The following is a 27,685-nucleotide window of genomic DNA, read 5'->3' as shown; positions in this document are numbered from 1 at the left end:
TCTCCCTCCCTTTTTAAAAAGTGGGGTTACATTAGCTACCCTCCAATCCTCAGGAACTACTCCAGAATCTAAAGAGTTTTGAAAAATTATCACTAATGCATCCACTATTTCTGGGGCTACTTCCTTAAGTACTCTGGGATGCAGCCTATCTGGCCCTGGGGATTTATCGGCCTTTAATCCATTCAATTTATCTAACACCACTTCCCGGCTAACCTGGATTTCACTCAGATATATATTGAAAATATTGACCAATCTCAGTTTAATACTCTACACGTAACCTTACGCAGACATCCCTGGTAACTTAGCATGAACAAAAATATTTCAGACCTGAATTTCATCCCTCATGAACTTGTGATGCACGTCTCTTCTGGCTTTGATGCCCATGCCTGCATGGTATGTGCCGCAAACAACATTCATCTGTGACAACACTCCAGCCACATGTTCTGTAGTTTTCCTGGATGGACAGTAAACTATGGTGGGCCCTTCAAACTCCAAGGAGAACCTATCACTCAAGAAAAACAAAAATGCCTTCTATAAACCATACTATATTAGATAATAAACCATAGATATACAGTGCCCTCCATAATGTTTGGGACAAAGACACATCATTCATTCATTTGCCTCTGTACTCCACTACTTGAGATTTGTAATAGAAAGAACCACATGTGGTTAAAGTGCGCATTGTCAGATTTTATTAAAGGCCATTTTCATACATTTGGTTTCACCATGTAGAAATTACAGCTGTGTTTATACATAGTCCCCCTCCATTTCAGGGCACCATAATGTTTGGGACGCATGGCTTCACAGACATTTGTAATTGCTCAGGTGTGTCCTTAATGCAGGTATAAGAGAGCTCTCAGCACCTAGTCTTTCCTCCAGTCTTTCCATCATCTTTGGAAACTTTTATTGCTGTTTATCAACATGAGGACCAAAGTTGTGCGAATGAAAGTCAAAGAAGCCATTATGAGACTGAGAAACAAGAATAAAACTGTTAGAGACATCAGCCAAACCTTAGGCTTATCAAAATCAACTGCTTGGAACATCATTAAGAAGAAAGAGAGCACTGGTGAGCTTACTAATCGCAAAGGGACTGGCAGGCCAAGGAAAACCTCCACAGCTGATGACAGAAGAATTCTCACTATAATAAAGAAAAATCCCCAAACACCTGTCCGACAGATCAGAAACACTCTTCAGTAGTCAGGTGTGGATTTGTCAATGACCACTGTCCGCAGAAGACTTCATGAACAGAAATACAAAGGCTACACTGCAAGGCGCAAACCACTGGTTAGCCACATAAATAGGTTTGCCAAGAAGTACTTAAAAGATCAACCACAGTTCTGGGAAAAGGTCGTGTGGACAGATGAGACAAAGATTAACTTATATCAGAGTGATTGCAAGAGGAAAGTATGAAGGAGAGAAGGAACTGCTTCATCCAAAGCATACTACCTCATCTGTGAAACATGGTGGTGGGGGTGTTATGGCCTGGGCATGTATGGCTGCTGAAGGTACTGGCTCACTTTTCTTCATTGATGATACAACTGCTAATGATAGTAGAATAATGAATTCTGAAGGGTATAGACACATCCTATCTGCTCAAGTTCAAACAAATGCCTCAAAACTAATTGGCCGGCAGTTCATTCTGCAGCAAGACATTGATCCCAAACATACTGCTAAAGCACCAAAGGAGTTTTTCAAAGTTAAAAAATTATCAATTCTTGAATGGCCAAGTCAATCACCCGATCTGAACCCAATTGAGCATGCCTTTTATATGCTGAAGAGAAAATTGAAGGGAACTAGCCCCCAAAACAAGCATAAGCTAAAGATGGTTGCAATACAGGCCTGGCACAGCATCACCAGAGAAGCTACCCAGCAACTGGTCATGTCCATGAATCGCAGACTTCAAGCAGTCTAGTGTATTTATTTAGTTTACAGACCCTTTCAGCCCACCGGGTCCATGCCGACCAGCGATCCCCGCACATTAACACTATCCTATACCCACTGGGGACAATTTTTACATTTACCAAGCCAATTAACCTACATACCTGTACGTCTTTGGAGTGTGGGAGGAAACCAAAGGTCTCGGTGAAAACCCACGCAGGTCACGGGGAGAACGTACAAACTCCGTACAGACAGCACCCGTAGTCAGGATCGAACCCAGGTCTCCGGTGCTACATTCGATGGAGGTTCTACATGGAGAAACTACTGCTATAATTTCTACATGGTGAAACCAAAACGTATAAAAATGGCCTTTATTAAAATCTGACAATGTGCACTTTAAACACATGTGATTTTTTTTCTACTACAAATCTCTAATTATGGAGTACAGAGGCAAATAAATGAATGATAGGTCTTTGTCCCAAACATTATGGAGGGCACTGTATGCAATTTTCTACATGTTTGATGCTTGTTAGCCAATACATACTTATCCTTTGTGATTAAGAATGGTTTTAAGTCTCGTCCAATGTCCGTAGATTTACGACCAACTTCTAAGTACAAGTTTGGTCGATCAAAGGTGGTGCAGACAACCCGAGGATTCGTCATCTTCAGATTCTCTATGATGTCACTTCTGATTGAAGGGCTGGCAGTAGCAGTTAAGGCAACAATTGGAACCTACCATCATAAATGATAACAAAGAAAGAGTTTCATCAAATGTTAACATTTACTTTTCATTCACATTTTGTCTATTTAACCTGGCAAGTATCGGGGTTTAGGTGAGTGGCGGAAATGATAACCCACTGCTTGAAAGAGTAATGGAGGCAGAAACCTTTGCATGTTTAAAAAGATACATAGATAAACACAACAACTCTGACCTACAAAGCCGTGGACCATTTGCTAGGTCTAATGGCTGCAATTTAGGCTGGCAAGGATAACAATGAGTTGTATGCTCCTATGACATACAGTGTGAGAAGGAATTGCAGATACTGGTTTAAATCGAAAATAGATTAAAAAAAAGCTGGAGTAATTCAGCGGGTCACACAGCATCTCTGGAGAAAAGTATTAGGTGACGTTTCGGGTCGAAAAGTCGACACTTCGTGTCTGAAAGGTCTCAACCTAAAATGTCATCTATCCTTTTTCTCCAGAGATGCTGTCTGACCCTCTGAGTTACTCCAGCTTTTTGTGTCTATCCTATGACATACAGTTCAACAAAAAAAGTAGAAAATATAATCACAGGCTTGATACCAGGCACGTGCCGTCAGGGTAGGCAAGGTAGGCACTGCCTAACCTGATTAAAATTATCAAATTCCCCTACTCTGGGCAAAAGACTGTGGATCTACCCGATCTACCCCTCTCCTCCTGCGCTCTATGGAATAAAGACCCAACCAACTCATCCTCCCCCTATAGTTCACACCCTCTAGTCCTGGCAACATCCTCGTAAATCTTTTCTGAACCCTTCCAAGTTTGACAAAATATTTCCTAGAATATGGTGCCCAGAACAGAACACAATATTCTAAATGTAGTCTCACCAATGTCCTATACAACTGCAACTTCTATACTCAATACTCTGACTGATGAAGGCCAAAGTGCCAAAAGGCTTTTTGACCAACTTATCTACCTGCGACTCGACCTTCAAGGAACCACGCACCTGTACTCCTAGATCCCTCTGCTCTACAACACTACCACCAGAGGCCGGCCATTTACTGTGTAGGTCCTGCCCTTGTTCGACTTCCCAAAATGCAACATCTCACACTTCTCTGTATTAAATTCCATCAGCCATTTTTCCACCCGCCTGGCCAATCGATCCAGATCCTGCCACAATCGTTCACAACCCTCTTCACTATTTGCAAAACCACTAACTTTTGTATCCTCAGCAAACTTGCTAATCTTCCCCTGTATGTTCTCATCCAAATCATTGATGTTGATTACAAACAGTAACGGGCCCAGCACTGAACCCTGAGGCACACCACTAGTCACAGGCCTCCAGTCTGAGAAGCAACCTTCCATCATCACCCTCTGCTTCCTTCCATGGAACCAATTTGCTATCCATTCAGCTATCTCCCCTTGGATCTCATGCAATCTAACCTTCGCCATGCAGAACCTTGTCAAATGCCTTACTGAAGTCCATGTACACAACATCTACAGCTCTGCCCTCATCAACCTTTTTGGTCATGTCTTCAAAAAAATCAATCAGATTTGTAAGACAGACCTCACATGTACAAAACCATGCTGAATGTCCCTAATCAGCCCTGCCCATTCAAATGCCTGTATATCCTATCCCTCAGAATACTCTCCAGTAACTTACCAACTACTGATGTTAAGCTCACCGGCCTATAGTTCCCAGCATTTTCCCTGCAGGCCTTCTTGAAAAGAGGTACAACATTTGCCACCCTCCAGTCTTCCGGCACCTCTCCTGAATTTAAGGACGACTCGTAAATTTCAACCATGGCTCCCGCAATTTCCTCTCTAGTTTCACGCAATGTACTTGGATATATCAGATCAGGCCCTGGCGATTTCTACCTTCAAACACGACAGTACCTTCAGTGCTTCTTCGACAGTAACCCTGACTGCTCTCAAGACACTTTCAGTGCTCCAATTTCTTCCGTCCTACTGTCTTTCTCCTCAGTAAATACAGAGGAGAAATACTCATTAAGGACCTTGCCCATCTCCTGTGGCTACACAAAGAGGTGACCGATTTGATTCCTGAGAGGTCCCACTCTCTCTCTAGTCACCCTTTTCCCCCTCATGTATTTATAAAATATTTTGGGATTGTCCTTAGTGCTACCTGCCAGAGCTATCTTTTGGCCTCTTTTTGCCCTTCTGATTTCCTTTTGTTGTTCACTCCTTAGTTCCCAAAACTCCTCCAGGGATGCACTTGATCCCAGCTGCCTATACCTGTCCCAGGCATCCTTCTTGTTTTAGACAAACGTCTCAATTTCCCTCGTCAGCCAAGCTTCCTTACGTTTGCCTGCTTTGGCCTTCACTCTAAGGGTACGTACACATCCTGAGCTTTCTTAAGTAAACTTTTATAAACATCCCACTTGGCCGATGTTCCTTTCCCCTCTAAAAACCTGCTCCAGTCAACTTGAGTGAGACCTCTCATACCCTCAAAGTTGGCCTTAACCCAGTTGAACATTTTAACATGTGGACCCTCTCCGTCCTAATCCATAACAAACTTAAACCTAATCGAACTGTGGTCGTTGGTTCCAAAAGGCTCCTCCATACACACTTCATTAACTTGCCCTTCCCAATTTCCCAATACTAGATACAGGGTTGCCCTCTCACATACTGCTTAAGAAAACACTTTTGGGGAATTGCACCCCATCTGAACCCTTCACGTCATGATTTTTCCCAGTCTATATTGGGAAAGTTAAAATCCCCTTCTACAACAACCTTATTTGACCTGCAGGTGTCTGCAATCTCCCGGCACATTTGTTCTTCTAATTCCCGTTAACTATTCGGGGGGTCTGTAGTATGCCCCCAACAAGGTGATCATCTCTTTCTTGTTCCTCAGCACCATACATAAGGCCTCACTAGACAAACCATCCATAATGTCATCTCTGAACACATCCGTGACATCCTCCTTAACCAACAATGCACACCTCTTCCTCTTTTTCCCTCACCCGTCTCTCCTGTATCCCAGAAAACTGAGCAGCCAGTCCTGCCCCTTCCTTAACCAGGTTTCAGTCATGTCTACACCGTCCCAGTCGCTCGTACCTATCCATACCCTAAAAGCTCATCTGCCTTACCCGTCAAGCCCCTTGCATTAAAATACGTGTCGTTTAAACCAACCCTCCCTCGCTCTCCGCCTTTCACCTGCCTATTCTGTCCACTAACCTTTCCCACACCACCCACCATACCAACCTCTAGCCTCTCACGTGCCTCTGTCCTGCACGAGATCCCACCCCCCTTCCAATCTAGTTTAAACCCTGCTGTGTAGCATTAGCAAACCTTCCCGCTAGGATGATGGTCCCCCTCCTGTTTAGATGCAACCCGTCCCCTTTTATACAGGTCACTCCTGCCCCAGAAGAGATCCCAATTATCCGGAAATCTGAATATCTGTCCCCTGCACCAACCTCACCCACACATTCATTTCCCCTATTTTCCTATTCTAACCTTCACTAGCACGAGGTACTGGAAGCAATCCTGAGATCACTACCCTGCAGGTCCTGCTTTTCAGTCTTCTACCCAATTCCATAAATTCTTGTTGCAGAACCACCTTCCTCTTCTGATCTATATCATTTGCGACAACATGCACAACAACCTCCGGCTGCTCCCCCTCACTCTTGAGGATGTCATGCAGCCGGTCCGAGATGTCCTGGACCCTGGCACCAGGGAGGCAACACACCATCCTGGAGTCTCGCCTGCTGCCGCAGAATCTCCTATCTGCACCTTTGACGATGGAGTCTCCCACGTCACTCTACCCCGTTGAGCCTCAGCACCAAGGTTGGAATCACAGCCCTGACTACCACTCAATCTTATTGTATCGTCCACTCCCAAGAGGGTGTACATGTTTTCAGTTGGTACAGCCACCGGGGTCTCCACCACTCCATATTTCCACCTCTTTCTCACAATCACCCACCTTTGCTCTTCCTACATTCTTGGTATGACAACCTCAAAGCCTCGTCCACTACCCACCTCCTCCGTGTTGCACATCATCCCTTCTCCATCTTCATATACCGATTAAAACTCTGATGTTAGATATGTGTGTTTGTTTGTGTGTGTGTGTTTGTTCGTGTATGTGTTTGTTTGAGTATAATCACATCTTCTAGAAAAAACGACGCACTAACGGTAATTTCTTTACATATTCCGCTAGAGATTTTCCCACTGGAGTCCGAAATCGCCGTATCTGAAAAAAGCATGCTTTATCTCGCCTGTTATTAATGTAAATGTTCAAGAATCTGAAAAGACATTGACAAAAAACAACCCTCCCCTGTGAAGACACGCCCCCCCCCCTCCCCCCTCCCCTCCAACTCTACCCCCCTCCCTCTCCACGCCCCCCTCCCTCCCTCTCCTACAGTTAGGAGACGGCTGCATTGGGGGAGCAGACCCAGCAGGTCTGCACTTGGTTTAGTCAACAATTAAAAATAGAGGAGGCGGAGAGGCTGTTCAGAAGACAGAAAAGCTGGAAATCTCCAGGACCGGACAATGTTTCCCCCTCTACTCTCAAGCTCTGCAAAACAACTGGCACCGGTCTACACAGACATTTTCAACCAGTCCCTGCAAACCTGCACTGTCCCTGCTTGCTTCAAAGTCTCCACTATTGTCCCTGTACCCAAAAAAGCAAGGAATACTGGTCTTAATGACTACAGGCCTGTCGCACTGATCTATGTAGTCATGAAGACCCTTGAAAGGCTTGTGCTGGCAAAGCTGAAAAATATCACAAACCTTCTCCAGTTTGCAGATCGGCCAATAGATCTGCGGATGACGCAGTCAACCTGGGCCTGCATTTCATCCTCCAGCACCTAGACTGCCAGGGGACCTATACGAGGGATTTGTTTGTTGATTTTAGTTCTACATTCAACACCATTGTGCCAGAGCTATTACAGTCCAAACTTTCCGATTTGACTGTTAGCTTTATGCGAACAAGGAATTTCATTGCACCCTAATGTATATGATAATAAACTAATCTGAATCTGTTTTCAATAATTACAACAGCAATGTTGGTATCCTGGAATGAAAATTGATGTTATTTTGTTAAAACTGAAATGAGATAGATATATGCAACTGAGTCTCCTAATTACTTAATAAAAACTGATCTATGTTTTCCAACAGTTTTTCTTTATCATCCAACCCATTCTTCGCATTTGCAAACATGTAAACTAACCGTTGTAAAGATAGCCATAGAGCTGTACAGCACAGCAGCACACCCTTCGGCACAACACATGCTTGCCAACCAAGTTGCCTACTTCCATTTGCCTTCCTCTGACGAATATCCCCCCAAATCATTTCAAGATTCAAGATTCAAGATTCAAGAAATTTATTGCCATGTCAACAAGTTGATAGGAATGTGTCTTGGTTCGCTCTCAGACAGATACAATACAGTACAATATAACCACCACATACACCACAATATAGCAATGTTACAAAATTTTGAGATTTAAAAAATCAAGTCTGCAATTGATCCCATCAGATAAAGCATAACAATAAGTTTAATTTGACACCTAATTCACTTTCATATCTCAAGTATTAAAAAAGTTATGACCATTTTCATACTCGGAAATTAGCATCTTGTTCCCTATTGATTTTCAATGGGCATTACAAAAAAGCTGTGATCGTTGACAGTCAAAAGCACATTTCTTAAGGAAAGATTAACATTTTTAAATAGCCTAAGTGTCCAAAGATTATTCACAAATAATTCACAATATAACATGATTTTTATATCTAATTTACATTAATTTATAGGCCAAATGGAAGGAATTTAGTGTTCATTTGCTGTAAATAAATGCCCATTTAAATCGGTTTTCTAGTGGGTTTCTGTGAACGCGCAGGTTTAGAATGTTGACAGCGCGCTAGATTAGTGCCCTCAAGTGCCGAGAAAAATACTGCGGGATATAAAAAGCCCAAAATGAGCTATTCGTTATAGATAATTATAATTATAGGGTTATATACATGCCCCATTTAATGTAAAAATAAGGTACATACCTTTAATTGTTTGCTTTATAAAACCCTGGGGCTGCGAAAGCTTGCGAATTGAACGAGAGTTTTTAAATTTATTAAATCTACTATTCGAGGCCTATAAAACTAATAATAGCTTTTGGGACCGGGTCTTGCAGCGATTCTCCGTTAATGATTTACTAGGCTGAACATCTGCGATTGGAACAGCCTAGTAAAAATCGGGTTTTAAACCCGCCCCCTCCAAACAGCTCCAAAATCACACACAAGGGGTGGGGCAGATGCTCAGCCACGATTCAGGTAGGTTTTGTAACATACCTACACAATAGATAATGCAGGCAATACCGTACGAAGGACAATATATACAGGAAGGACAGTACCCAGCAGCGTCATATTAAGCGTAAGTGCAAGTGCAAAAGAAAGTGCAAAGTGATTAGTGCAAATTCAAATATCTGATGGCTTGGAGGTAGGTGCTGTCTCTGAAGCGAGATGTTTTACTTTTAATGCTTCTATATCTCCTTCCTGATGGGAGGAGATTAAAGAGGTAATGTGCCGGGTGAAAGTGATCTGCTATGATTTTTTTGGCCTTTCTGGTGAGTCTTGTTGAGTAAAGTGATGTCACTGAGGGAAGTCTGCTGCAACCGATGATCTTAGAAGCTCGGCGCACTATTCTCTCCAGCCGAATCTTATCCTGCGAGGTTGTGTGACCATACCAGACAAGCATAGAGAATGTGAGTATGCTTTCTATGGTAGACCTATAGAAGTGGGTCATGGCTGGTCGACCGACCCTGAATTTTTTAAGCTGCCGCAGGAAGTAGAGTCGCTGGTGGCACTTACTGATTATGAGACTGGTGTTGAGCTCCCATGATAGGGATTGATGTATGGTGGTCCCGAGGAACTTAAAGGAGGTGACCCTCTCAACCACCTCTCCATTGATGAAGAGAGGGAGGAGGGGGGTGGCCCCCTTTCTGAAATCAACAACCAGCTCCTTAGTTTTTGAGATGTTAAGTATGAGGTTGTTGTTCTCACACCACCTTACTAGCTCCTCTACTTCACTACGGTAAACGGTTTTGATGTTATTAGTAATAAGACCCGCCACAGATGAGTCATCTGCAAACTTAAATAACAAGACAGAGTCAGAGTGTGAACAGCAAAAATGTGTGTATACAGAGTACAGAAGAGGTGATAAAACGCAACCCTGGGGGGCGCCGATGTTCAGGAACCTAGCCAGTGAGACATGGTTACCAATTTCTACCACCTGTTTTCTGTCACATAGAAAGCTATAGATCCATTTACATAGAGATGAGTTGACCCCCAGTTCCTGTAAAGTGTGTATTAACTTTACAGGAACGATGGTATTGAAAGCGGAGCTGAAATCCACAAAAAGAATGCGAGCATATGTGGATCTGGATTCCAGGTGTTGGAGGATGGAGTGCACACAGAGGGACACTGCATCATCTACATTTCTGTTGGCTCTGTAGGCGAATTGATAGGGGTCAAGTGTAATGCTGGAAAGATGTTTGCATACCAGTCTCTCAAGAACCTTCATGATGACTGAAATTAAGGCAACAGGCCTATAGTCGTTAAGACAAGTGATGTTATTTTTCTTGTGGACTGGTACGATCACAGCTGACTTGAAACAAGCAGGCACAATTGAGAGTTGAAGTGACCAGTTGAAAATGGAGGCGAGGATGGGTGTCAGTTCATTAGAGCAGTGTCTTAATGTAGCAGGCGCCACACCGTCAGGCCCTGCTGCCTTCCTGGTGTTAAGCTGGCAGAGCAGGGTTCTGACGTCATGTTCTGAGACATTTCTATCCATGTCTCTTAAATATTGTAAAATATCCCACATCTACCACTTCCCCTGACAGCTCATTCAGTGGAAAACATTAAGCTGCAGTTACCAAAAATTGTTTTGTTTTCTTCTTCATTGTTGCTGCGCGCACAATCACGGCTTGTTAGATCCATTTATTTTAAATTAAAGCCAAATGGATTGCTACATTTACATGCTCGTGTCACAAGCATATCATGTATTAGTTGTACCATTTTTATAATATACTATATTGCAAACAAATAACTTGTTTGTCTGTCTCATAATGATCATTTAGGAACATGAATGCCAAGAATTTATTAAACACATCTATAAATTTACCTGTGGCAGTAATTGTTTTAAAGATCCCAGTTTTCTGTAAGAATTTCTGAAATCATGTCCCCATTCAGATATACAGTGAGCCTCATCCACAGCAACAACTGTGATACCTAAATTAAATCAAAAGGCAATAAATATGGTGAACTACATCCACATGTGCAATATTTAAAACAATATTATTCACTATTTGGAAATTCTTTGAAAATACATAAATTTCCAACATCTGTAGTTTGCATGAATGAAAGGATAGGCAGATTCTCCTAATCTACGAGCAATTCCATTCTCCAGAAACCAACAGGAACTTCACGAAATTGGATGATGTGACCAATCCTTTACTAATACTGCTTTCCACCCTCATGACACCTGTGCTCAATAACTCTATATAGTCCGAATGTTGAAGATCAGAAACCATCATATGGAAAATCCCACGTAACCAGCTTCCCCAGTATTCTCAAATCAAATCAAATCAAATTCAAATTAATTGTCATTTGGACCCCTTGAGGTCCAAACGAAATGCCGTTTCTGCAGCCATACATTACAAACAAATAGACCCCAGACACAACATAATTTACATTTTACATAAACATCCATCACATTGCTGTGATGGAAGGCCAAAAAAACTTAACTCTCCACTGCACTCTCCCCCCCCCCCCGATGTCAGAGTCAAAGTCAAAGCCCCCGGCTGGCGATGGCGATTGTCCCGCGGCCATTAGAGCCACGCCGGGTGGTGCGAGGTCGCACACCGGATCTTGGTGTTAGAGCCCCCGGCGTGCGCTCGCAGTCCCGTAGCCATTCCAAGCCATGCGGGGCGGTGCTGTAAGGCCCCACTCCAGGAGCTCTTCGACCCTGCACCTCGGGCGGGAGAAGTCGCCGTTGCGGGAGCCCTGAAAAGCGGTCTCCCTCCAAGGACCCGCGGGCTCCCGGTGCCGCCGTCCGCCAGACCCGTAGTTGCAGCCTCCGAATCTCCGGAGGTCGGGCCGCAGCAGCAGCAGCGCTCCACCACCGCTCCACCCGCTCCGGACTCGGCCAGCCCCGCGACAGTGACGGTGAGTCGTCGGCACCAGAGTCCCTGGTCTTCCTGTTGGAGGCTGCTCCTCGTTGCAGCCCCAACGACAACGTAGATCTCCACAGGCACAATGCCCCCAAAAATGGTCATTTATTTGTCAGGAATCTAAAACGTTAATGTCTTTTTCCAATATTGGTTAATCTCACTCGATGCCTCCTTATGTGGTAATACTATTCTTTAATACCTGCACTAAATAATAATTATAAAAAAACCACATCAGCACCTCTACTTCCTGAGAAGATTACAGAAATTCGGTATGTGAAGGAGGATTCTTTTGAACTTCTACAGGTGCACAGTAGAGAGCATACTGACTGACTGCATCGTGGCCTGGTTCGGCAACATTGCCCAGTCTATCACTGGCTCTGACCTCCCCACCATCGAAGGGATCTATTACAGTCGCTGCCTCAAAAAGGCTGTCAACATCATCAAAGACCCACACCATCCTGGTCACACACTCATTTCACCATTGCCATCAGGAAGAAGGTAGAGGAGCCTGAAATCTGTTACCTCCAGGTTCCAAAACAGCTTTCCCACAGCCATCAGGCTATTAAATACAACATCAAATAAGCTCTGAACAATAACAGTCTATTATTATTATTGCACTATATCTGTTTATTTATTGCATATATATGGTCTACGGTCTATAGACTCACACTGAACATCTATCTTCTGTTTTGTATTATGTTTACATATTTTGTTGTCCTATCTGGGACATGACAATAAAACTCTCTTGACTCTTGATTTAGAAACCATTCACACTGCACTTGCTAAGGAATAGCAGCACAATTAATACAGTATCTGCTTCACTGTGCCAGACATCTCATTTCAATCATAACCTCAGACACTGTGTGAAGTTTGCACGTCCCCCTGTGACCGCACGCTGGGTCCTCCGGTTTCCTCTCACATTCCAAAAGATGTGCAGATTGGTATGTTAATTGGCCATTGTAAATAGACCCTCCTGTGTTGGTAAACAGTAAGATCGGGGGGGGGGGGGGGGGGGGGGGGGGGGGGGGGGGGGGGGTGGGGGGGGAGTGGATTAAGATGTCAAGAGAATAGAACAACTGGGATTATATAGGATTAGTGTAAATGGACAATGGATGGTCGGCATGGGCTCTTTGTCCAAAGGACCTGTTTCCATGCACAGTTTCTCCATGATCCTCAATAAAAAGCAGGACTGAAAAGTTTCTTTTTTGAAAACACAATTTCATAGCAATTCCAAGCAGTTTTCAGATAAAAATATGCATTCTTACTCTCAACAATGTTTTTCTATTAGCTTAATCAACAAATAAACATTTTCCAGAATAATGGGGTGCACTGCTGATTCAGAGAAATGTTGTGGTAGGGACTTGACAAAGTAAATGCTGGAATCAGGGAAATGGAGTTCAAGCATTTAAGTGAAAGTAAATAAAAATTGTAGTTGCTGGAAATCTAAAATAAAAACTGAAAATATTGGAAATGCCCAGCAGGCCAGGTTGCATCTGTGGGAAGAAAACAAAAGTTAATGTTTCAAGTTGAAGACCTTTAGTCTTCCCACAGATGCAACCTATACAATACAATTTACCTATGTCTAGGATCAGAATATGCAGACTTAGAATAAGGGTGCACATTTAAAATTGAGAAGTAAATAATTTATTCTCCCAAAGGGTTAAGTGTCTTTGGAAACCCTTGTCTAAGAAAGCTGTTCAGGATGAATCATTTCAACATATTCAAAGCATTGATTTTTTTTAAATTCAAGGATTATGAATACAGGGAGGAAGTGGAGTTAAAGAAATGAATTTACTGAATGACAGAGTGGGATTGAGGCGCTTAATGATTCTTCTGCCTTTTTCTCATCCACCATTCATAAATAATATCTTTATTGGCAATTTTTGTGTGGTATAATGCAATTATTGAGACTCCAAATCTAAATCAAACCCTTATTTACAAAAATCTGATTGCTGTTAGTACAAACACAACCCAATCAACGTGATGCCTTTGATGGCTTTCTTGTGAATACTCCTGATTGAAACATACTGAAATATCAATGAAAATGCATTTTGTTATTTATGGAATCAATTGCTCTACATATTAAAAGCACAATTATGCTTGATATTGAAGAGCTATTGAAATGGATCATGAAAAGAAACCAAAAAGTGTTTTGAGATTAACTAAGGAATGGTTCAAGCTTGGTGGTTAAATGGCTACTACTTGTGTGACTGACTGCACGCATTACACCATTTTTATGGTCTCGTCATTATCTGTGGGATGTACCACAATTTTCTCAATAATTCCTTTCAAAGAAGTAGGATTATGGAAAAAAAAAACTTGCATGGTCATCCTTTCACTCTATATATCTATCACAACTTGCTATGATGTAGTTACATCCTCCATTTATCACACTGATAATTACATGCACTGATGCACATTTTCAGAACTCTTCGTCCATTTAATTCTAACTGCCAAGAACTCCTTTGATTAAAAAAACAAGCCCTATATTATCTTAACACATAAACATGAGGATCAAATACATAATTTGAAAATGGAAATCAGAAAATGGATTCTTGCTAATTCCATTCTATTACCCTCTAAGTGCAACACTCTAATTTCATGTCAGAATGTAAAGTTAAGTGGTTTATTTTTGACCTGTAATGCTGTAAGTGATTTCAATGTTCCCTAAAAGATAATAAAAGTGGTGTTCTCAGCCCAGTGAAAGCTATCTGCACCCCTCTACTTATACTGTTGGCTTTATGACCATTAGTTTATAGAAGACAAACAAAATGCATCTGACTTCAAAATGTAAATTCGACTTGGAATTAATGTTGCCAGTCTGTCAGTCCTGATCGCTGACAGCATGAACAATACTCAAAGCCAAGTGTCATTTTTATTTAACTTGAATAATGTATGCAAACTGCAGCACATACATTGCAATAAACCAAGATTTCTATGTTTTGTTATGCACATGAATAAACAATTAAAAAATGTAGATTGTAAATACCAATGGTATCATCAAGTTTCTTCAGTAATGAAGTCGATTGCGAACAGTATTCAGGTGTCATGTAAATAACTTTGAAATGACCCCTGGAAGTTAGAAAAATGAAGTTATTTAAACTAATTCTTTATGCACTGTTATACGCTAATATCGTTATTAACTGCGTCAATTTTAACCAAATTACAATTCATTTTATTTGCTTTTTCACAATTAGACAAGTTGATCATCTTTCAGAATGATGAAGTGCTCTCCCATATTATATCTTGTTGGGAGAAGGGGGGGGGAAGAAGGGGGGGGGGGGGGAGAAGGGGGGGGGAGAAGGGGAGGGGAGAAGGGGAGGGGAGAAGGGGGGGGGGAGAAGAAGGGGGGGGGGGGGGGAAGAAGTGAAGGGGGGGAGAAGGGTGGGGAGAAGGGGGGGGGAGGGGGGGGAGATGGGGGGGAGAAGGGGGGGAGAAGGGGGGGAGAAGGGGGGGGGGGAGAGAAGGGGGGGGAGAAGGGGGGGGGGGAGAAGGGGGGGGGAAAGGGGGGGAGAAAGGGGGGGGAGAAGGGGGGGGAGAAGGGGGGGGAGAAGGGGGGGAGAAGGGGGGGGGGAGAAGGGGGGGGGGAGAAGGGGGGGGAGAAGTGGGGGGGGGGGGAGAAGAGAGAGAGAAGGGGTGGAGACACTTTTAAGACATATAATCAAGTTTAGCGGGCATTTTACCTCCCGGTCCATTTTCCTTGATCCTGAAAACTCCAATGAGCCAATCAAAATGCCCCGGACAGCGAAGGAGATTGCCTATGGCTGCCCTCGACTGCCTGTAACTAAATAGCGACCTCACTCCACTGCACTACAAGTTAGAAAGAACCATGCCGACCAAATTTTACTCGCGGAAAATATTTCAACATGCTGAAACTTTTTCCACGACCTAGCTGAGGCCACGAGTATTCAGGAACTTCCTTCGAGCACGAAGGAGAGTTCCAGTGACCTCATAGGACCTCCTAGGACCACGTGATGACCATGCTGCCAGCTTGAAGGTCGAAGACACTCTTCTAAACTCGCAGATTAGGTTGCCGCAGTGGGACAGCCCCTTAAGGGCGATGTATTGAGGACAGTCTGAGGATATTGAAGTAGGAAAATGACCGAAGAGAATGTTGGGGTTGAGCAAATACACTTAGCATAGTTTTCTATGTGGGAGATCATGCCTCACAAAATTGATCAAGTTTTTTTGAAGAAGTAACCAAGAAAGTTGACAAAGCAGGAGTCTGAGGAGCAACTTTTACACACAGAGCATGGTAGGTATATTGAACAAGCTGCCAAAGAAAGTGGTGAGGCAGGTACAATAACATTTAAAAGACATGGTTAGAATTTTTTTTTATTTTTTTTTAAAAGAGGTATATAGCCAAATACGGTTGCATGGCACTAGCGTAGATAGCCATCATGATCAGTGTAAATGAGTTGAGCCAAACGGCCTGTTTTTATATTATATGGCTCTAACTACCTAAAAAGATTTTTCAATCTCTTCATGTCATTGAATGATAAAAGAAAATTAGCTGGTTTTGTTTTGTCTTCAACTTTTCACAAGGAGACCACATAAGAATTCACTGGCAGTACACTCACTTTATTAGTTCATGGGAAAATTTCTGCGACTGGGCCGAGCCAAGGAAACAAGCTGTTATGTTGGACATGCTACAAAAGAACACAAGATACATGGATAGTGAGACATTTTGTTGCATTGATACCATTCATTTAATTAGATACGTTGTCAAGCAGAATTAGAAACGATCAATGACAAATGACAACAACTGGTAAAGTTAATGCCACCATTTTTTTCGGATGACAATCCTGTACTTAGAACACACTGGAAATGTAAGATAATAAAAATATCCTAAAGCCAACATAATTGCTGCATTTACTTGCCCTTCTTTGAATCATTCCATTTAAAGACACATGCAAGTGCGCTTGTTTTGAACCCAAACTAGTAGCAACAGCAACTAGTTTGGGCTCAAAACAACAATAGCAATTCACAGTAGTGAGGTTTGTAGTCAGAGAGCCATTTTAACAACACGAAGCAACTTTGTTTGAACTGCATTCATATAGGATTATGCAGATGCAGTTTCATTAAGGACTTGCACTGAGGGAGTAAAATATTCTAAGTCATTCACGTGAGTATAAAAATAGAACCTTCAGGAATCCTAGATCCTCGGCCTTAAGCAGCTGAAGAGATTGAAGATTTTAATTGAAGCTTTTAATTCAATTTAATTGAAGATTTTAATTGAAGATCTTTGCAGCACTACTTCTATCACAAATTTAGAACATAGAACTGTATAGCATAGGAACGGGCCATCAGGCCACAATGTTTCGGCCAAACATTGTGCCTAGTTAAATTGATCTTATCTGCCTGTATATTTTTATATACTTCTATCAAGTCTCCCCTTCACCTCCGATGTTCAAGAGAAAACAATCCAGATTTATCTAACCTCTCCTTGTAGCTGAAACCCTCTAATACAGGCAACATTTTGGTAATATCGTCTGCACCCTCGCCAAAGCCTCCACATCTTTCCTGGAATGGGGCGATCAGCACTGCATGCAATACTCCAGATGCAGTCTAACTAAAGTCCGATAGAGTGTCGTGACTCGTATTCATAACTTCTTGACTCGTATTCAATGCCACTAGCAATTACCATACGCTTTCTTTACCACCCTATTTACTTGTGCTGCCACCCGTGGTGAGCTACGAACTTGGCCTCCAGGATTCCTCTGCACATCATTGATAGCACATATTGTTTCTAAAGTAGGGAGATCAGATAATGAACAATACTCCAGAGTAACCTTAATTCAATAAACTGCAATGATGGAAAACACTCACAAAACCCCAAACAAATCATCCAGATGAAGCAGTGACAGATTATACTATTCCATTTGGTGCTCTGCTTCCATTCTTACAATGCTGCCACTTCAAAACTTATCTGCTTTCTAAATATTTTCAATTCCAATAAAATATAGCCGACTTGAAAACTTAACTCGCATAGACCAGGGCTTTATGCAATTGGACCAACAATTCTCAAATGCTCTTGACCCCAAAGTATTTGAGATAGAAACACCATTATAGCGCAAGTCCCTAATTGGCCAATGAATCTACACATGAACTTCCATTGATCATGTTCAGTGGTACTCATGAACAGCCTATTTTTCAGTCCACACTAACAAGCAGTGCTCACATCTGGGCATCAGGTGGAGTGGTGGTAAGGTTAAGCCATGATGTCCATGGTAACTAAATAATTTACAAATATTCACTTCTTGGTCTCAGACAAGAATAATTGGGTCCAAAGGCATCAACTAAGCAAGGACGTAAGCACAGTGAAAATCCCAACAAAAGAGAAAGGGAAAATAAGGAAATAAATTATATTGAATAACCTTACTTTAATTGTAATACTTGATCCTCCATCAAAGATATGAGGGGTGAAATCACTATTGCAACACCTCCTGTGTAAACAGCTGGGAATTGGTAGCATAAACTCTTCCCATAACCTGTTCAAATAAAAAAAAGTAATTGGTTTCTCAAACTGCATGGTAGATGAAAATTACCAGTGAGTTACACATTAACTTCCCTTTATCTCCTTCATACAAGATACAAGATAGATTTATTCATCACATGTGCCAGATGGCACAGTGAAATGAAATTCCCATACAGCCATACAATTAAAAAAAAAAGGGACACAACACAATCCTTTAGTACTTTCAAGGTTAATAATTTCAATATTTAAAATCAATATTTCTTAGGTCACTATTTGTTTTGAAGACGCAAGGAACCAGAGAATAGGGGATTCACGTGAGAAACTAAATGAAGCACAGGTTCAGTAACGGTCTTCTTGAATGGGAAAACAAGCTGTATGGCTAATCTTGTATGTTAATATTCTACTCATATATCTATGTGATGCTTAACACCAAGTTGTTAAGACTTCTCCTGTAACATATGTCAATTATCCGTTACAATCAATAAGTATAAGAGGACTAGTGGCAAATAAAAATCATAACCTTTAAAGTTCCCTTTAATATACTTAACATTATATAATTTATATTTCTTGATTGTTGTTGCTACAGGAGAAATCTTGGAATCCTACTGAGTGTAACTTTATCACAGGTACAGCAACAATCAAAAACCGTCCACCTCTATCTTATCAAAGACAACTTTGGATGGATAATTAACATTGCCTTGCACGTAAACCCCACATATTAAAAAATATATATATACTTAAAATAAATTCTGTGTACTAGAACACATACATTTTTCTAATACCTACCAGTTGCCATAACAACTAGATTATCTCTTCTCTCTTGAAGCACAGAATAGATAATATTCCACTGAACCCTGTAAATCATAACACATTTTAATTGACTTTATATATGTTTCATCTCTTCAAATTATATAGCAATTGAATTTGTAAGTGTTCAAATTACTACAAAGGGTAATCAAAAGAAAACAAACATTAAACTATAGATTATTAGGAGGATTAACCAGAAGCGCAAAGTAATGGGCTTTAAGAAGAATTCTAAAAAAGAGAGAATTATTAAACAGAGGGTCAGGATGATAACATCAGACCAACATCTCAGCAGACCAACGCAACTGCCAATGGAGTTTGACGGGGAGTAGCAGGGTTGGAAGAGGCATACGGATGTGCAAGTCTATTCTGAAATATGGACCAAAATACTAGTAGATAGCCAATTAATTCAGTGACCAGGTATCTCATTCAATGATTTGCAGATTCTGAAACCATGGTGGATTTGTTTTTGTGTAGATATAATAGATACCGTAAGATGCCACATTCATGAGTATGACTTTTATGTAATAAATCTGATTAGAAGTGTACTTCAAATATTTAATAGGTTAAGAAGCGGAACAGGGAAATATGAATGGAAACGATTGCCTAGATGAGCAGCTGCACAACATGTCAATATACATATTCCATTTGGAAGAGCAAAATAACGTAAACAACTGTAATTAAATTAATCCTAAAGTTATGGGGAGATGGCAGGAGAATGAAGATGAGGAGACAAAATTAGATCAACCATGATTGAATGGTGGAGTAGACTTAATTGGCTGAGTTGTGCCAAACTAAGTGCGACACCATCAACATACCCAATGTGCCCAAACAATTAAATAAGATACTGCAAACTACATTCAAGGGTGCAGTGCTCCAACTCATCCCATCCTTTTTATTACAAAACACAACAGATGTGGTAACTTAATTTTAAAAAGCCATAAAAAGAATAATAATTTTAGTATGCAGCCTCTGGAATGGATCCAGTTTACAATGGAAGATTTGATCTGTTAAAAGAACAGCATGCATTTTACCAAATACATTTGTTTTGAGGGAGCTTTGTATGATGAAAAAGTTAAATGAAAAGGCACAATTTAAAAATTCCATTTGAGGTTCACTGATAGTTTACTATAACGTGGATTGTTTATTTTAAAAAGGGACATTTATAATAATCATTTTGCTACATTTTATAGAGAAAATTACAAAAAGGCCACCTCAGACCACATTAAAAATATTGTCTAAATTTGTTGTATAAAGATGGAGTTGAAGGGGAAGTGAGTACAGGAAAAATTACAAAAGATTCTCTAATTAACGGGAAGGAAAGTTCCAGGAGGGATAAAAGAGTAAGGTCAGGGCCAATTGCGAGGGGGGACGTGAATACGGAGATCAAAGTGTTGTATATGAATGCGCAAAGTATAAGAAATAAAGTGGACGAGCTTGAGGCTCAGTTAGAAATTGGCAAGTATTATGTTGTGGGAATTACAGAGACATGGCTGCAAGAGGGTCAGGGCTGGGAACTGAATATCCAAGGTTTACCTCCTATCGAAAAGACAAACAGGTGGGCAGAGGGGGTAGGGTAGCTCTGTTAGTGAGGAATCAAATTCAGTACCTTGCAAGGGGTGACATTGAAACAGGAGATGTGGAGTCAGTATGGATAGAACTAAGGAATTGTAAGTGTAAAAATACGCTAATGGGACGCATCTACAGGCCCCCAAACAGTAGCCTGGACATAGGGTTCAAGTCGAATCAGGAGTTAAAATTGGCATGTAGCAAAGGTAATGCTGTGGTTGTTATGGGAGATGTCAACATGCAGGTAGACTGGGAAAATCAGGTTAGTATTGGACCCCAAGAAAGGGACTTTGTCGAGTGCTTTTGAGGGATTCTGAGAGCAGCTTGCATTAGAGCCTACCAGGGAGAAGGCAATTCTGGATGTAGTGTTATGTAATGAACCGGATTTGATAAAGGAACTTGAGGTTAATGAGCCATTAGGAGATAGTGACCATAATATGGTCAGGTTTAATCTACAATTGGAGAGGGAGAAGAGTCGGAGGTGTCAGTGTTACAGTTGAATAAAGGGGACAATGGGGCCATGAGGGAGGAGCTGGCCAAAGTTGACTGGAAAGAAACCCTAGCAGGGATGACAGTGGAACAACAATGGCAGGTATTTCTGGGAATAACACAGAAGGTGCAGGATCAATTCATTCCTCGGAGGAAGAAAGATTCCAAGGGGAGTAAGGAGCGACCATGGCTGACAAGGGCCGTCGGAGATAGTATAAAAATAAAAGAGAAGTACAACGTCGCAAAGATGAGCGGGAAGCAAGAGGATTGGGTAATGTTTAAAGAGCAACAGAAGATAACTATAAATGACTACGGGGAAAAAAAGATGAGGTACGAAAGTAAGCTAGCCAAGAATATAAAGGAGGATAGTAAAAGCTTCTTTAGGTATGTGAAGAGGAAAAAAATAGTTAAGACCAAAGTTGGACCCTTGAAGACTAAAAAAGGTGAATTTATTATGGGGAACAAGGAAATGGCAGATGAGGAACAGATACTTTGGATCTGTCTTCACTAAGGAGGACACAAACAATCTTCCTGATATAGTAGTGGCCAGAGGATCTGGGGTGACGGTGGAACTGAAGGAAATCAACATAAGGCAGGAAATGTTAGGTAGACTGATGGGACTGAAGGCTGATAAATCCCCCGGGCCTGATGGTCTGCATCCCAGGGTACTTAAGGAAGTGGCTCTAGAAATCGTGGATGCATTGGTGATAATTTTCCAATGTTCTATAGACTCAGGATCAGTTCCTGTGGATTGGAGGGCAGCTAATGTTATCCCACTTTTTAAGAAAGGCGGGAGAGAGAAAAACAGGGAATTATAGATCAGTTAGCCTGACACCGGTGGTGGGGAAGATGCTGGAGTCAATTATAAAAGATGAAATAGCGGCACATTTGGATAGCAGTAACAGGATCGGTCCGAGTCAGCATGGATTTTCAAAGGAGAAATAATACTTGACTAATCTTCTGGAATTTTCTGAGGATGTAACTAGGAAAATGGACAAGGGAGACCCAGTGGATGTAGTGTACCTGGACTTTCAGAAAGCATTTGATAAGGTCCCACATAGGAGATTAGTGGGCAAAATTTGGGCACATGGTATAGGGGGTAGAGTGCTGATATGGATAGAAAATTGGTTGGCAGAAAGGTAACAAAGTGTAGGAATTAACGGATCCCTTTGTTGGCCTTTATAACAAGAGTCGTTGAGTATAGGTGCAAAGAGGTCCTTCTGCAGTTGTACAGTGCCCTAGTGAGACCACACCTGGAGTATTGTGTGCAGTTTTGGTCCCCTAATTTGAGGAAGGACATTCTTGCTATTGAGAGAGTGCAGCGTAGGTTTACAGAGTTAATTCCCGGGATGGCGGGACTGTCATATGCTGAGAGAATGGAGCGGCTGGGCTTGTACACTCTGGAGTTTAGAATGATGAGTGGGGATCTTATTGAAACATATAAGATTGTTAAGGGTTTGGACACACTAGAGGCAGGAAACATGTTCCTGATGTTGGGGGATTCCAGAACCAGGGGCCACAGTTTAAGAATAAGGGGTAAGCCAGTTAGAACGGAGACGAGGAAACACTTTTTCACACACAGAGTTGAGAGTCTGTGGAATTCTCTGCCTTAGAGGGCGGTGGAGGCCGGTTCGCTGGATACTTTCAAGAGAGAGCTAGATAAAGCTCTTAAAGATAGCGGTCAGGGGATATGGAGAAAGGCAGGAACGGGGTACTGATTGGGGATGATCAGCCATGATCACATTGACATTAGTGCTAATTCACAATTAGAAAGCAAATCCATGATAGTGCAAGAGATGATCCGTCGTACTCTCTTGCTAAGGTAGAATTAGGGTTGTGCAGATTGGTTCAATAGCTTAATAATTGTAGTAACGTTCCTAACTGCAGGGGTGTGGGACTTCAGGCTTCTCCTGTCGAACGAGAACGGGGTGAATTCTTCTTTGCATTTCACAAATGTTTGTTTGTGTGTGAAAGTTTTATGAAATAGCAATAATGCTTCTTGCAAAGTAATCCAAATGTATTGTAAAATTAAGACTTACGGTTTAAAATTAGAATGTCCAAAGTAAGTTTTTAGACATTTGATCTGGTTTTCATTTGGTTCTGGTATTGTAGTATCTAGATCAAACAAAAAAAGTCCAAAATGGAATGCATACCAAAATAATATGGTAGATGACAAATTATCTGTTTACTATATTACATGTCTAAAATAATAATTAATCATGTTAATTCTTTGATAAAATGATAAAATATTGCAGGGAAATGCATCATGGAAAGAACCAGTCTTTCTCAGTCAATTTACCCCACTTTTCCTCTTCTTCCTCGATCCTTTCATCTTCCTCATCCTGCAGTCCAAATAATTCCTCTGATACAGTCTTGCCAAGTAAACTTAGAGATTCTTCGGAGTCCTGTTCAGAACAGCTGTCCACATTTTCCAGTACCTGGAAAACGATTAGCAAAAATATTCAGAAAATGCATTCCGTGAGAGGCAGAAGCAGAGAGATGCTGCGTTAGTGTGGCTTGTTCATTTCCTGTAGACAGTCACAAAGTTACATTTGGAGCCCAGTTTTATTTGTTGGACTGGAGGCTCATAACCAGTGGTGTTCCTCAGAGGTTGAAGTGCAGTGCTCAGTTTCGGTCAGTCTACTATAGAAAATATCCCACAACGTGTCAAATGCAGCCAAATGGGATTAGCATCTTTATCAGCATGAACAAATTGGGCCAAAGGCCTCTGACACACGTCCCTTGGCCCACTGTATCTATGCTGAACAACAACACCAACTAATGATGTCGAAATTATGCGATTATCATAAAAATCTTTCTTGTTCATTAATGTAATTGAGGAAAATAAAGTGGCTGCCCTGACCTGGTCTGTGTATAATTCTGGAACACATCAGTTTGGTTATTTCACAATTACTCTGAGATATCCAGCAAAATGACTTGGGATTTTTTTTTTTAAATAGATGGGCACCAATGCTAGATTTGTCTGTCCCTGGACAGTTGGGAGGAGTGTGAATAAATCAATTTGGACCCTTGAGCTTGCTCCACATTCAATATCATGGATGACCTTTTATCCAACCACCACTTGACCTTTGTAATATCCAAAAGCCTAACCTTCTCAGTTTTGAATGAAATAAATAACTGTTTTTTTGGAGCAGAATTCCAGAGATCTTCTGATTGGGGGGGGAATACCATATTAAATCCCAAACTATACTGATGGGAACATCTGGCTACCAGTTCAGCCGAAACAATTCTACATAAACGCCCAAGGGAAAATGACTTGCGCATTGCAGTTACACTTCTGTGCATATCTATTAAAGGGGTGCCATCTAGTGGGCATTTTAAAGGAATCGTTTTAAGCTCGGCTGAATTACAATATTTAACAAAAGTATCCTTTTCCCCCAATACATTTAAAAGGCCTACTAACCCGCAACGGAAAGTCCCAATTACTGAGCTCAGACAAAAACTGTTGATTGCAAAGGTTAACTGTTCTATCTATCTATCCATAACTAAAATCTGATCTTGTGCTCTTCCAGTTTGCGGGGTTTTTCTATTTGCACAAAAATGGTACACAATAGCGCTGCGATTTTTCGCCTCCTTACCCGTGCTGCGAGCGCAACAAGTTTTGTTCCAATCGATGGTATATTGCATAAGTTATCGAGGTTTAATAATCGTAAAAATCGCAGATTGGTGAAGGAGTGGTTCCACTGCCCGAGGAGCTGCGGCCGCGCAGTACCTGGTGGGGAGGGTGGTGCCGCGGGCCGGGCCCAGGGACAGGGCCTGGGCTGGAATCAAGGACTAACCTGGGTCCGGGGTCAGTGATGGGCCTGGAGATGAAGTCTGGGCCTGGGCTGGAGCCCAGGCGGTGGCCAAGGTGAAGGCCCTCACCCCGCCCCTGGCACAGCAAGTCACAGCTCTGTCAAGGCCCAGGTCCGCGAGTGCTTCGGCTGCCTACAGCCAGAGCTGGGCAGAGTACGAGAACCAGGCCCTGGCGCTGCTCTACAACCTGGGTAGGTCCTGGGGCAGAGGGCAGGGAATGTGAGAGGGGAGAAGGATGAGGGAAATGGGGGGGGGGGGGGGGGGAGATGGGATGGTAGAGGGAGATGGGGGAGGGGGGGGGGAGGCGCGCAGCGCCCAGCCCCGCTGTCTACCCACTGGCGAGGGACACCACAAGTCCCAGGGACGGGCAGCGCCTGGGCGGCTCATGCCCGCAGGCGCGGACACCGAAAGGGGCCCTAAAGCACCGCAGCGTTACACGGAGAAAGGGAGCACCGCAGCCCGGCCCACAGCGCAGGAGAGGGCAGAGGCGAGGGACGAGGGGGAGAGAGGGACGAGGGGGAGAGAGGGACGAGGGGGAGGGAGGGGCGAGGGAGCGAGGGAGGGAGCGAGGGAGGGGGAGAGGGAGGAGGGAGGAGAGAGAGGGATGAAAGAGGGTAGCGGGAAAGAGGGCGGGAGAGGGGTAGTGGAGTGCAGGGAGGTTGGGAGGGAGGGGGTAGAAGGGGTCTGGGGGGAGGGGCAAGGTGGGATAGAGAGGGTAGTAGAGGGAGAGGGGGACAGGGAGGGATGGATATGATGGGAGGTGGATAGGCGTGAGTGGCGGAATATTGCGTTGGGGGAAAGGGTGGTGGAATATTGCGTTGGAGGACCATGCCTCCCATGTGACAGGGACCCAACGGGCCTCACTTAGTCTAATCATTGCTTAAAAGGTAAGCAATGACATGGTTTACAGACTGGTATAGACAGTGAGGAGAATCTCGTTCAGCACGTGAGCGATCTGCAAAACAAAGATCCTATAGCTGAGCGCAGCTCTAGGATCTTTGCTGCAGAACATTCTCGTTCTTTCTGCGCCTTTTGAAGGTGGGTGGAGTAGCGTACCTCGTGGAAAACTGCGCATACGCGTTGACAGCTGCATTAATCCACTGCGGCGGGGGGGGGGGGGCAGCAGGCAGGTGGGCATTGTGACGTCAGCAGCTGGCAAGCGGTGATTATTTTTATTAAAGTGAGTTTTGTGAACCATTTAATTCAAAATCTGGGGAAATAATTGAGCAAATTTAGAGAGGACTGGGATTTCTGAAATCATATCAAATCCCTGCCGAAATATGTAAAAATCTCCGCGTTTTTGCGTCTGGTTTTCGAGAAAATACGTTTCAAAGGCAAAATCTCACATACACACACAGTTTTTAAATTATATAGATAGATGCCAGCTGTGCCAAGCCAAGATACTAATAGTTGAACTGGTCAGGCGGATATTTTGTTATAATTTCAATAAGCCTTACTTTGATCATCTCATTCTCCAGCTCCTCATCACTTTCAATCACACAAGAAAGATCCGCTTCATCTACTTTCGATGCCTGGAGAATTACAAAAATGCAATTTTTATTAACCAAAAACAAAGTCATTTGTGAATTGTAACAGATCACAAAAAAAGGGAAAGGGTCATCGAGCAATACAAGAATAAAGATGAGAACTTTAAAGATTCAGGCTTTGCTTAATAAAAACCAATGTGGGACAGCAATCAAAGAGCAATGGAATAAATTAATGATGCAAGATTAGACGGGGGCGAGTTTTAAACAACCTCAGTTTTAAGAAGAGTGGATGCCAGAGGCTGGATAGGAGCACATGAACAATTAAGTTAAGAGTAAGAAAAGCATGAGTGTGGATATCAACAGCAGATGAACAGTCATGGATTGAGTCAAGCCTTTATATGAAAGAGACAATAGTTTATGATCGTTCAGGCTTTCTATGTTGGTGCTTGATGGCCGGTGCAGTTATGATGGGTTGAAGGGCCGGTTTCTATGCTGTCTCTTTCTATGACCCTAAAAGTAATCATGAAGAAAGCTGTGAATGCAGAGCTTCAGGGACTGCCCAGCAGTTCAGGCGTCATTAGTGCTGAATTAATATTACAGATGGATAACCTACACGAAAACCTGCTAATTACAAAGAGAGCAAGCATTGAAACAGCCAATTGACATAGTAACAACAATTAAAATTCAAAGTTCGAATTACTGATTGGAAATTTGCTATTTTTAAACATGCACGCACACATCCTGCTCTAACTCAATTAACAAGTTTGCAGATTACACCCTGATGGGCCAGATCTCCAACAATAACAAGACAGTAACAAAAGAGATGGGGAGCTTAGTAACATGACATAAATACCTCCCCTTCAACCAAAGGAGATATTGACTTCAAGAAACGAGGCGGAGTTTAGGCCCCAGTCAGCATCAGCAACAGTGGAAAAAGGCACAAATAGTTCAAGTTCTTTGACGTAAATATCGTCAACAATTTTTGCTACACCAACCACATTGAAACTATAGCCAAAAAATACACACCAATACCTCTACTACCCAGGAGACTAAGGAAGTTGGGCACGTCCAACAACTCTTATCAAGTTCTACAGATACAATGCAGAAAGCAGATTATCAGTAGTATTACACCTTGGATGAGAACAACTCTGCCCAATATCACAAGAAACTACATAGAGTTGTGGATGTAGCCCAGTCCATCACACAGATCAGACCTCCGCTATCAACTCCATCTACGCTGCCTCAACCAAGCAGCCAGCTTAATCAAGAATCTCCTTCACCCTTCGTCTACCCTC

The 27,685-nt window shown here is 42.4% G+C and overlaps 1 protein-coding gene across 4 annotated transcripts in view; it reads right to left on the bottom strand.

Moving 5' to 3' along the window:
* The window catches only part of wrn (WRN RecQ like helicase), a 108,379-nt gene that overhangs the window by 48,576 nt on the left and 32,118 nt on the right, over positions 1–27,685 (bottom strand). For 3 of the 4 annotated variants that reach the window (XM_055642065.1, XM_055642090.1, XM_055642083.1), the window contains exons 11-20: positions 26,361–26,435; positions 23,387–23,525; positions 23,127–23,202; positions 19,012–19,079; positions 18,130–18,238; positions 16,328–16,396; positions 14,737–14,819; positions 10,700–10,806; positions 2,423–2,610; positions 328–508 (exon numbers count right to left, since the gene is read on the bottom strand). In XM_055642065.1, the coding sequence (XP_055498040.1) occupies positions 328–508; positions 2,423–2,610; positions 10,700–10,806; positions 14,737–14,819; positions 16,328–16,396; positions 18,130–18,238; positions 19,012–19,079; positions 23,127–23,202; positions 23,387–23,525; positions 26,361–26,435 (1,095 nt within the window). The remainder of the gene's footprint in view (positions 1–327; positions 509–2,422; positions 2,611–10,699; positions 10,807–14,736; positions 14,820–16,327; positions 16,397–18,129; positions 18,239–19,011; positions 19,080–23,126; positions 23,203–23,386; positions 23,526–26,360; positions 26,436–27,685) is intronic. The other variant, XM_055642074.1, reaches the window with a different exon arrangement.

Source organism: Leucoraja erinacea, chromosome 1, assembly GCF_028641065.1.
Source record: "Leucoraja erinacea ecotype New England chromosome 1, Leri_hhj_1, whole genome shotgun sequence".
Lineage (NCBI taxonomy): Eukaryota > Metazoa > Chordata > Chondrichthyes > Rajiformes > Rajidae > Leucoraja > Leucoraja erinaceus.
Note: the sequence above shows the minus strand (reverse complement) of the source record. Positions and strands in the feature narration are given on the sequence as shown.